This window comes from Gigantopelta aegis, chromosome 7 (assembly GCF_016097555.1).
Source record: "Gigantopelta aegis isolate Gae_Host chromosome 7, Gae_host_genome, whole genome shotgun sequence".
Lineage (NCBI taxonomy): Eukaryota > Metazoa > Mollusca > Gastropoda > Neomphalida > Peltospiridae > Gigantopelta > Gigantopelta aegis.
The window spans coordinates 11,230,806-11,243,362 of NC_054705.1; the positions used below are offsets into that span (position 1 = coordinate 11,230,806).

General features: G+C 39.3%; 1 protein-coding gene across 1 annotated transcript in view; it reads right to left on the minus strand.

Moving 5' to 3' along the window:
• Positions 1–383: 383 nt before the first annotated feature.
• Positions 384–12,557, minus strand: part of LOC121377562 — a 55,289-nt gene continuing 43,115 nt past the window's right edge. Inside the window, exon 2 of the mRNA XM_041505610.1 lies at positions 384–1,573. Within this exon, the coding sequence (XP_041361544.1) occupies positions 910–1,566 (657 nt within the window). The 5' untranslated portion in view covers positions 1,567–1,573 and the 3' untranslated portion in view covers positions 384–909. The remainder of the gene's footprint in view (positions 1,574–12,557) is intronic.

Sequence of the window (12,557 nt, forward strand, 5' to 3'; positions counted from 1 at the left end):
CACGAGTCGCGCATGCGCGACGAGTGTTGTATGATTGCAAACTTCACGAGTTGAGATATAAATCATATTTGACAAAAAACATGCAATTTTCTATTTATTATATAAATTTTAGCAATTTACCTTTATTTTAAAAATGCCAGAAGGAAAATACTTCCGACTTTCTTACAGTGAAGATATCACTTTCTACAGTGACGATAACACATTTAAGAGTGAAATTGTGAAATTTTCACTCTAAAATGTGTTATCGTCACTGAGTGACTGATAACACTTTTATTTCACTGATATTTTAAGATATTTCACTAAATGTTATATAATAATAATGTTTATCCTCCTCTGACTGGTGTATTATATTTGCTATAACACAAACACAAACACACGCAATGTCAGTTTGATATGTACAAACCAAGTGTAATTTCCCATAATTCGTAGATGCCAACAATTTTAATCCATAATACAGATTTGATCTACAAGTGAGTAAAACTCTCTATTACTTAACAGTTTACGTGTAATTAATTTGTACAGTCAATTCATGTAAAATAGTTCATGTTTAATAGAAGAGAAATTTGTTATATTATTCTATCGATGCAAAATGTTCCATATTTAATAGATATTGATTGGTAAGACTGTGATCGTTTCATTCACCATCTTCAATGACAAGCGTTATTTTTTTGCTTTATCACTACAAATTCACAGAACCACGTTCTTGAAAATAAAGAAGGAAGAAAGAAAAGAAACCATTTTCTATCCCAAGATGATATAACGGCATTCCTTTCACAAGTATCCAAGCTACTTGAACACAACACAAAACACACCCACATTTCGAATATTAATCAACTATGATTTCCAGACGTTCTACAGATGTTATTTATTTTTTATCTTTTTGAGAATTGTGACTATCCCATGATGCCGTTAGCGTTTTCCCGCCACTAAGAGACGCTGGTGAAGCTGCCTCAACGCTTGCTGATTTCGTCGTTGACTTTCCGAACTCAGGAGGTCCGCTAAAGACAAAAGAGCCCCGTTTATCGATAGCGCCCCGGATTTTTTCGAATTATGAATTCCAACTCTCTCTGGCGATCCGGATTTTTGAAGCGGATGCGGAACTAGATCAGAAAGCTGCGCCTCTTCGTCTATTTCCGGTTCCGGTGATCGGCCATGTTGTTTCATCCACCGGGCGAGCGCCAGCCAGTATCGGCTTTTTACGGCCGGCCGTCTATCGTCAACGTCGTGCGAGTTGGACGACGTGGGTTGAAGCCACAACTTTCGCGACGATATCTTTTCAAGCAAAGTCTGTTTAATTTTCGAAAGTTGGCTAGTGTATGCGTCGTCGAGCCTTTGTTTCGTATCCGAGTACTTCCGGTCTGGGTCAGTAATCAAATTGGAGTTGTCTCCCATGATGGGAGACCACACACGTCTGTCCGATGATGCGTCCTCTTTCTCCCAGAACTGTTTCTGTGGTAACCCGAGGTTGGCCGATTGTTCTGAGTCGAGAAACGTTTCCGAGTGCACGTGGTGGACCAAAAGGCACGGAGCGAACACCACAAAGATCCGCAAAGCGAGATTCATCATTTTAAATCTGAAAATAACAAATACCATTAATATAAATATTTTAACTTCTCTCCACATATTGTTGTTCTTTCTTTCTTTCTTTCTTTCTTTATTGTTTAATTTATTAGTTCCTTTATTTTTGCAACGAACTATTTTGTATTTACACAATTTGTAGAAGAAGGAAGGAAATGTTTTATTTAACGACACACTCAACACATTTTATTTACGGTTATATGGCGTCGGACATATGATTAAGGAAAAACACAGATATTGAGAGAAGAAACCCGCTGTCGCCACTTCATGGGCTACTCTTTTCGATTAGCAGCAAGGGATCTTTTATATGCACCATCCCACAGACAGGATAGTACATACCACGACCTTTGTTATAGCAGTTGTGGAGCACTGTATGGAACGAGTCCAATAGGTCCACCGACGGGGATCGATCCTAGCGGACACTTTGTAGAAGAAAGTCATAAATACAAAAATTAATACCTTACATTCCTAAAATTTAACGTCATCCCATTGGTCCAGTCGCATGACAAAAAGGACTACCACTCGCAGACTGGTTTACTATTTCATTTCAACTTATTTTCGTGTTTATATCCAATTAAGGTTCAAGCACGTTGTCCTGGACACACACGTCAGTTATCTGGGATGTCTGTCCAGGACAGTGGGTTAGTTGTTAGTGAGAGAGAAGAGTGTGTAGTGGTCTTAAACCTACCCTTTGAATCGTCAAAACTCGCTCTGGGTGGGAGCCGGTACCGGGCTGCGAACCCTGTATCTACCAGCCTTACGTCCGATGGCTTAACCACGACACCACCGAGGCCGGTGTAGTTTACTAAATCAAAACTAGCACAGGAGACATCCATTGGCCATTTAGCGATATGACTCATCGTTGACGGACATAATGCAATAACACATTTGACAACTAAAAGCCACGAGTTCTGGTCGGACAGGATACACTAGTTAGCCTTTTCATGAACGCCATTAGCATGTCCTGAACCCAGAGGCATAAAATATCGTAATCTTGAAACTTGTTTTTACATACCCACACCCTTTCAAGTTTTGGACATTCCCCCTACCTCTGGTTTTTTTTGTTGTTTTTTTCCAGGGCGGAAGGGGGTATGTAGATGGGGATAATTTGGAATTAATTCATAAATAGGAGAAAGTGAAGCATCATAATGTACGGAGAGGTCTTAATATAGATTAAACCTCATTGTAATGTCTTGCTAACTAAGTATTGTTTAAACCAAATCATCGTAAGTTACTACCAGTAATATCTGTTGGACGTATATGTGTATATTTCTCGTTCCAGCCAGTGCACCACGACTGGTATATCAAAGTCCTTGGTATGTGCTATCCTGTCTGTAAGATGGTCCATATAAAATAGCCCTTGCTACTTATGGAAAAATGTTGCGGTTTTTTTTCTCTAAGACTGTATGTCAAAATTACCAAATGTTTGACATCCAATAGCCGGTGATAAATAAATCGATGTGTTCTAGTGGTGTCGTTAAACAAAAGAAACATTTTTGTAATTGTGTCAAGTTGTCAGAGGAAGCAAGCAACACACTAGTCGTTCCCTGAGCAGAAAGTGATCTTTTATATGCAGTTTCCCGCAGTCGTGACAAAACATACCACGGCTTTTGATATACCAATCGTGAGGCATTGGTTCGGTCGAAGAAAACCCAATCAGGGAATACATTCTATGTGTATGTATTCCATTGAGGTTTATACTGTGCAACGTTTGATTTTCTAAGCTAGTCTACAGGCGGTACAAGGGAGATGAAACAATATGTCACTAGTGATTTCCCTAGAAATTGGGCAAGGCATGGTAGACGAAACACTTTTCGGGCATTCTCACCATTTTCGGGGCACTTGTTTTTCATTAAAAATACACAAAAATTAATTGAAATAAACATTAATGTAATTTATGTGCTCGATTTAATAAATGAATGGCAAAAGAGAGAGAGAGAGAGAAAGAGAGAGAGAGAGAGAGAGAGAGAGAGAGAGAGAGAGAGAGAGAGAGAGAGAGAGAGAGAGAGAGAGAGAGAGAGAGAGAGAGAGAGAGAGAGAGAGAGCGTTTTAAGAACAAAAGAAAGAATTTCAAACTATGCTAGTTGTACTGTTAAAAGTAATACGAATTGTAGTCAGAGATTTATGATTACGTGCACAATTAGGTTTGCGATGTTGATATGAAATTGGTCCCAGGAGGCCGAGCTATCGTGTTCAGTTTGACTGGTACCATCATCTTCTAACACGTCACATTTATCTAACGCTAAACGAAACAACCGGTCTAGCAAGCGACAGCCACCACTCGTCCTTATGAAAAGTATTTAATACTAAATGAAACCAGTGCCTAGCACTGTATTAACTGACAGACGTGGCGGCTTCCATTACTGTTGTATTTATGTATTTATGGAATTCATCTTTGTACGCAATATTTAACATGATGTGTGTACGGTAGTCGATTGGACTCGAGCGCATAAAAAAAAAAAAAAAAAAAAAAATCTTGAAAAATACGGTATCGGATAAGCACAAAGAAGGCTTTCGGCAGTGCCTATCAAAAGAGGAGACGCGGTCAGAACGGTGGAAACCTTGCGTGTTATATTATAGATCACTGATAAAATAATGTATAACACTCTTCCTATGTTCCATATTGCCAATCACGTTCTCCGACCCAACTGAGAAGTGAAGGCTGGTAGTATCGAAACAGAAGATGCAATGTTAATAATCTAGGCGATGAACTTGCTTGCTTTTACAAATCTGTCCCGGGTCGTGTCCCTGGCTACCCAAAGACAGGACCCGGGATAGACGTGATCGAAACCTTAGTGGTATATGAGCATGTTAAAAGTATCCGCTCCGCTCCGCATTTACAATTTTGTACAAGAACGTTATATATACAAACATTAACATTTATGTTGCTTTTTATACAACGCAAAGTTAGCATAAAAGAAAAAGAACGAATGAATGCAGTTTGTTTGTTGTTTTCTTTGTTTTGTTTTCGTTTGGTTTGGTTTGAGGGTTTGTTTATTGGAGGGGGGGGGGGGGGTGTTTCGTTTTTTTCTTGGGTTTTTGTGGGGTTTTATTAGTGTGTTGTTGTTTTTGTTGTTTGTTGTGTGTTTTTTATGTTTATTATTTTTTTATTTTTTTTATTGTTCGATTATTTGTTGTCAAAATTTAAAACGACGACTATTTTCTAGAAAGCGACAGTAACGCACACCTTTAGAATTGTATGTAAACTAATAGACATTATTAACAAATATCTATTTTCATGCAAGAGGCGGTTCCAGGTGGTGATAAGAAATTTTGTCTGTATTTAAAATGGTGCATCAAAGAGAATTACGGAGTGAACTGGACCGGCCTCGGTGGTGCAGTGGTTGTGTCATCGGACTTCAGTCTGGTAGGTACTGGGTTCGTATCCCACCTGGGGCAATGTGGGAGGTTGGTCATGCCAGTACCGGCCCCAGCCAAGAGTAAGTGCACAGCTAGGCTCAATGGGTAGGTGTAAGGCCACATACACCGAGTTTCATACACATCACGGGTGCGATTATGGGTGTGTCTCCCGAGTGTATGACCCCACATGGGGGATTACCCGGCTTGCACTGCAGGTTCCGTGTACCCCGGACAGAAAACTAGTCCTACGTTCCATCCCGTCAGATCCGCCCTACCTTGTAATAAAAAAGTTTGTTTTGTTTAACGACACCACTGGAGCACCTCGCTCCAGCCAGTGCACCACGACTGATACATCAAAGGCCGTGGTATGTGATATACTGTCTATGGGATGGTGCATATAAAAGATCCCTTGCTGCTAATTAAAAAGAGTAGCCCATGAAGTGGCGACAGCGGGTTTCCTTTCAATATCTGTGTGGTCCTTAACCATATGTCCGACGCCATATTACCGTAAATAAAATGTGTTGAGTGCGTCGTTAAATAAAACATTTCCTTCCTTCCTTCCACTGGAGCACATTAATTAATTAATCATCGGCTTTTGGATGTCAAACATGTGGTACTTGCACCGACCAGTGATCCATTACTGGTTCAACAAAGGCCATGGTTTGTGCTATCCTGCCTGTGGGAAGCGCAAATAAAAGATCCCTTGCAGCTAATCGGAAAGAGTAGCCCATGTAGTGGCGACAGCGGGTTTCCTTTCAAAATCTGTATGGTCCTTAACCATATGTCTGACGCCATATAACCGTAAATAAAATGTGTTGAGTGCGTTGTTAAATAAAACATTTCTTTCTTTCTTTCAAACATGTGGTACTTCTGACTCATAGTCATCAGAGGAAACCCGCTACATTTTTTCCTAATGCAGCAAGGGATCTTTTAAACGCCCTTTCCCCACAGACAGGATAGCACATACCACGGCCTTTGACCAGTTGTGGTGCATGGTTGGAACGAGAATTTTTTTTTTAGCTGAATGGATCCACCGACGTGGTTCGATCCGGCGACGCAAGCACCTCAAACGAGCACTCAACCGACTGAGCTATATCCCGCCCCTGCTTTGTAACAAAGACTTATTATGTGTGTGTGAGTGTGTGTAATATACAGGCCTCGGTGGCGTCCTGGTTAGGCCATTGGTCTACAGGCTGGTAGGTACTGGGTTCGGATCCCAGTCGAGGCATGGGATTTTTAATCCAGATACCGACTCCAAACCCTGAGAGAGTGTTCCGCAAGGCTCATATAACCGTAAATAAAATGTGTTCAGTGCGTCGTTAAATAAAACATTTCTTTCTTTTTGTGTGTAATATCTTCTTGTGGTGTTATAGTAACTGTCAACGTAAGGCCTATAATCTTTCTTTCAAACACCAAACTCCTCCACATGGTCGATATCTCATGTTAATGTTATAAATCTATGATATGGAAATTATATATTTCAATGGAGATATCGATTTGTGATGTTTTTTTTAACAATATTTATTAACGTTGAGGATTGACCAACAAGCGATGACTATATTACGATTTGTAGTGTTGAAGATATTGATTTTAAATCTGTCTCTTTTCTTTTATGACACTAATAACGCTTAATTAAAAAGCTACGCCGGAATTTAAAGGAAAAGGAAACGCATAAAAAAAGCAAAATGAAAACCAAACGAAAATGAAAACCAAACAAAAATGAATGAAAACCCCTCACTATTCAAAACAAACAGACAAAAACAAGAACAAAACAAACACACAAACAAACATAAAAAGCCAGCATACTAATGAATTGAAAAGAGTTTGATGATGGTGATGGTGATGATGATGATGATGATGATGATGATGATGATGATAGTAGCAGTAGTAGTATTAGTAGTAGTTTTAGTGGTAGTGGTAGTAGTATTCACTGTATTGGTAGTGGTAGTAGTAGACTAGTAGTAGTTTTAGTAGCAGTAATAGTAGTAGTAGAATTAGTAGTAGTTGTAGTCTTAGTAGTAGTCGTAGTCGTAGTCGTAGTAGTAGTAGTAGTAGTAGTAGCAGCAGCAGTAGTAGTAGTAGCAACAGCAGTAGCAGCAGTAGTAGTAGTGGTAGTGGTAGTGGTAATAGTAGTAGTAGTAGTAGTAGTAGTAGTAGTAGTAGTAGTAGTAGTAGTAGTAGTAGTAGTAGTCGTCGTAGTAGTAGCAGCAGAAGCAGTGGTGGTAGTGGTAGTGGTAGGGATAGTGTTAGAAGTAGTTGTAGTAGTCGTCGTCGTCGCAGTAGTAGTGGTAGCAGCAGTAGCAGTAGTGGTAGTGGTAGTAGTTGTAGTAGTCGTCGTCGTCGCAGTAGTAGTGGTAGCAGCAGTAGCAGTAGTGGTAGTGGTAGTAGTTGTAGTAGTAGTCGTCGTAGTAGTAGTGGTAGCAGCAGCAGCAGTGGTAGTAGTGGTAATGGTAGGGGTAGTGGTAGTAGTTGTAGTAGTCGTCGCAGTAGTAGTGGTAGCAGCAGTAGCAGTTGTAGTAGTGGTAGTGGTAGTAGTTGTAGTAGTAGTAGTAGTAGTTGTAGTAGTCGTCGCAGTAGTAGTGGTAGCAGCAGTAGCAGTAGCAGTAGTGGTAGTGGTAGTAGTTGTAGTAGTAGTCGTCGTAGTAGTAGTGGGAAGCAGCAGCAGCAGCAGTGGTAGTAGTGGTAATGGTAGGGGTAGTGGTAGTAGTTGTAGTAGTCGTCGCAGTAGTAGTGGTAGCAGCAGTAGCAGTAGCAGTAGTGGTAGTGGTAGTAGTTGTAGTAGTAGTCGTCGTAGTAGTAGTGGTAGCAGCAGCAGCAGTGGTAGTAGTGGTAATGGTAGGGGTAGTGGTAGTAGTTGTAGTAGTCGTCGCAGTAGTAGTGGTAGCAGCAGTAGCAGTAGCAGTAGTGGTAGTGGTAGTAGTTGTAGTAGTAGTCGTCGTAGTAGTAGTGGGAAGCAGCAGCAGCAGCAGTGGTAGTAGTGGTAATGGTAGGGGTAGTGGTAGTAGTTGTAGTAGTAGTAGTAGTAGTAGTAGTAGTCGTCATCGTAGTAGTAGTAGTGGTAGCAGCAGTAGCAGTGGTAGTAGTGGTAGTGGTAGTGGTAGTGGTAGGGGTAGTGGTAGTAGTTGTAGTAGTAGTAGTAGTAGTAGTAGTAGCAAATCTATAAATAATTAAAACTTATTGTACCTCTTTATTAAATTTAATTATTTTAAAAGATACGTCTGATTTTGAGATGATAGGGAACAAATCAGAAAACAACAAAACAAGGATTGAAACTATAGTTCTGTACATGGGCGTCATTTGCAATGAAAACGTGGGGGGGGGGGACAATTGGACTCTAACAATATTTCGTGCGACTAATCGCGAGCGCCCTAGGCGTGAAAAATGAAGGTCATTGTGGCTGTCTGAGAATATTATTTAGAGTAAAGTGGGGGGGGACATCAGATATTCTGCCCCCCCACTACTAAAAGTGTGTGTGGGGGGGGGGGGGACATGTCCCCCCTGTCCCCCACCAAATGACGCCCATGGTTCTGTATAAATACAAGAATAGCGAGAAACGTTCATCCATTCATTTATTTATTTATTTATTCTTTCAGTAATTCACTCGGTCATTTATTCATAGTCATTCATTCACAGTCACTCGTTAATTCAATAATTCAGTCAGTGACTCAATTATTTATTCACAAGTACTCATTCACAATCGACCGGCCTCGGTGGCGTCGTGGCAGGCCATCGGTAGGTACTGGGTTCGGCTGGTAGGTACTGGGTTCGGATCCCAGTCGAGGCATGGGATTTTTAATCCAGATATCGACTCCAAACCGTGAGTGAGTGCTCCGCAAGGCTCAATGGGTAGGTGTAAACCACTTGCACCGACCAGTGATCCATAACTGGTTCAACAAAGGCCATGGTTTGTGCTATCCTGCCTGTGGGAAGCAGGATAGCGTCGTTAAATAAAACATTTCTTTCTTTCATTCACAATCGATCACCCAGTCATTCATAAATCCATTAAAGGAACAGAACCTAGTTTTTAAACACTAAGGCATATTTTTCACCTGGACCTAGTTTCAACCCGTAAAAATGGACACTAAGTTTGGTTAATTTACAAACCTGTAACAAATTTGGATACAACAGAGTGAAACAAGAGTCTGTGACGCTGAAATACCCTTAAAAATAGACTAAAACGCGACTCCATAAATGTTACTTCTCAGACGCAGTGCTATTTTAAAAATATGAAAAATGCATTTTGTGGTATTAGAAACACCAGGATGACCAAAAACACTTCGGTTCTACGGAAATGGATAATCTAAATAATAAAATATAAGTAATGTTTGATTTCAGTGATCATAAATGGCTCTAATAGTGAAAATATGCTGTAGTGTTTAAAAACTAGGGTCTGTCACTTTAATTCATTCAGTAATTTATTCCTGACCATTCATTCACAATCAATCGTGTATTATTCATTCAGTTATTCTGTTTATTCATAATCAGTCAATCACTATCAATCCTTCATTCACTCAGATATATATTCATAATCAATCATTCACAATCAATCATTCATTCATTCACTCAGTAACTTATTCATCCATTCATCCAATTAATGAATCCATCATTAATTTAACACATCATACTTTAAAAAAAAAGTACCAGTAAAATTAAATAAATCATTGCCATCAATTATCTTTCTAAGAACGAAATACACATGACCCTAGTAAACAACAGAGTCTGAACTGAATAAGGTTGTGTATGTAAAATAATTAAAGCGGGGGGGGGGGGGGGGGGGGGGGGGGGGGGGGGGCGGGGGGGACCGACACCCCCCCCCCCAAAAAAAAGAGAGAAAAAAAAAGAAGAGGAAAATATAAGCTTACCTTTCGTAATGTTTACGCAAAAACGCTTTGCTCTCAAACAAATATCTCTCCTATAACTCGCTTCTTTATCTGCAAATTACAGCCACGCGTCAGTTTTAGTGCACATCGGGAAACATCGGGAAAACGAAATAAACGGTGTACGTGTTCGATACTCAATGCAAATCCTTGCGATCGATTTTTTATATATTTGTCCCATTGTTAATGAGTAAACAAGAAAGGTGCGAATTGTGTGCAGTCATTGTTAACTGCGATTGGCAAGTTTGCTAATGGAGTTTACGTCATGGGCGTGGTGTTTGTAGTTGTGTTTCATTTAATACGTGTCGACGTTGTGCCCAGAGTGTAAACTACAAACTGTTAACACTATTGACATCAATGATCTGTGACACACGCAAACGTAATATATGAATTTGTCAAAGTAACAAAAGAGGTTTTCGTTTTCTTCATTAATCTCCATGTTCCGCGCTTTAGACTCCAACTAAATCAAGACAATAAATGTAAAATAATACTGCCCAACTTAAGTACAAAAATACCGACCACCAAATAACTTAGCCTCAAAACCAAAGAAAGAAAGAAATGTTTTATTTAACGACGCACTCAATACATTTTATTTACGGTTATATGGCGTCAGACAGATTTTGAGAGGAAACCCGCTGTCGCCACTACATAGGCTACTCTTTCCGATTAGCAGCAAGGGATATTTTATTTGCGCTTCCCACAGGCAGAATAGCACAAACCATGGCCTTTGTTGAACCAGTTATGGATCACTGGTCGGTGCAAGTGGTTTACACCTACCCATTGAGCCTTGCGGAGCACTCACTCAGGGTTTGGAGTCGGTATCTGGATTAAAAATCCCATGCCTCGACTGGAATCCGAACCCAGTACCTACCAGCCTGTAGACCGATGGCCTAACCACGACGCCACCGAGGCCGGTCCTCAAAACCAATGAAATGTTGAACTTTAATTACAATAAAATATCTTGATATATATTTCTGAATATTCACAAGTCAACTGCAAGCAGCTATTAATAGCATTGTTGTGTTTAAAAAAACAAGAAAGAAGAGGGTTTTTTTTTTTTTTAACAAAAAGCGTAATTGTCCCCAGAACAGACAAATAGAACCTGCTGGGTCAAAATTATTGAGGTCTAAAGCCCCAATGTTTAAAATTTAACCACCCCCACACAACACCTCAGCACAATTAGCGTTTTAGCTTAAACATTAAAAAGGTAACCTTGTTTCCTCTCTTTCTTTTTTTCTTTCTATTTTTTTTTTCTTCCATTTAATTATTTTACATAAATAACCTTATTCGCCTTGGATTTTTTTTTCTTTTCTCGTTCTTAGAAAAAATAATTGAGGAAAATGGTCTTTTTAAATTTACTGTTACTGTTTCGTCAACATCAAATGTAATAAACAAACGATTGAATCATTGAATGGACGGATGGATGAATGAATTAAGGAATCACAATCGATCACCCAGTCATTCATAAATCCATTAAAGGAACAGAACCTAGTTTTTAAACACTAAGGCATATTTTTCACCTAGACTCTAGTTTCAACCCGTTAAAATGGACACTAAGTTTGGTCAATTTACAAACCTGTAGCAAATTTGGATAAACAGAGTGAAACCAGAGTCTGTGACGCTGAAATACCCTTAAAAATAGACTAAAACGCGACTCCATAACTGTTACTTCTCAGACGCAGTGCTATGTTAAAAATATGAAAAATGCATTTTGTGGTATTAGAAACACCAGGATGACCAAAAACACTTCGGTTCTACGGAAATGGATAATCTAAATAATAAAATATAAGTAATGTTTGATTTCAGTGATCATAAATGGCTCTAATAGTGAAAATATGCTGTAGTGTTTAAAAACTAGGGTCTGTCACTTTAATTCATTCAGTAATTTATTCCTGACCATTCATTCACAATCAATCGTGTATTATTCATTCAGTTATTCTGTTTATTCATAATCAGTCAATCACTATCAATCCTTCATTCACTCAGTTATATATTCATAATCAATCATTCACAATCAATCATTCATTCATTCACTCAGTAACTTATTCATCCATTCATCCAATTAATGAATCCATCATTAATTTAACACATCATACTTTGAAAAAAACAGTACCAGTAAACTTAAATAAATCATTGCCATCAATTATCTTTCTAAGAACGAAATACACATGACCCTAGTAAATAACAGAGTCTGAACTGAATAAGGTTGTGTATGTAAAATAATTAAAGCGGGGGGGGGGGGGGGGGGGGAGAACCGACACCACCCCCCCCCCCAAAAAAAAGAGAAAAAAAAAGAAGAGGAAAATATAAGCTTACCTTTCGTAATGTTTACGCAAAAACGCTTTGCTCTCAAACAAATATCTCTCCTATAACTCGCTTCTTTATCTGCAAATTACAGCCACGCGTCAGTTTTAGTGCACATCAGGAAACATCGGGAAAACGAAATAAACGGGGTACGTGTTCGATACTCAATGCAAATCCTTGCGATCGACTTTTTATATATTTGTCCCATTGTTAATGAGTAAACAAGAAAGGTGCGAATTGTGTGCAGTCATTGTTAACTGCGATTGGCAAGTTTGCTAATGGAGTTTACGTCATGGGCGTGGTGTTTGTAGTTGTGTTTCATTTAATACGTGTCGACGTTGTGCCCAGAGTGTAAACTACAAACTGTTAACACTATTGACATCAATGATCTGTGACACACGCAAACGTAATATATGAATTTGTCAAATTAACAAAAGA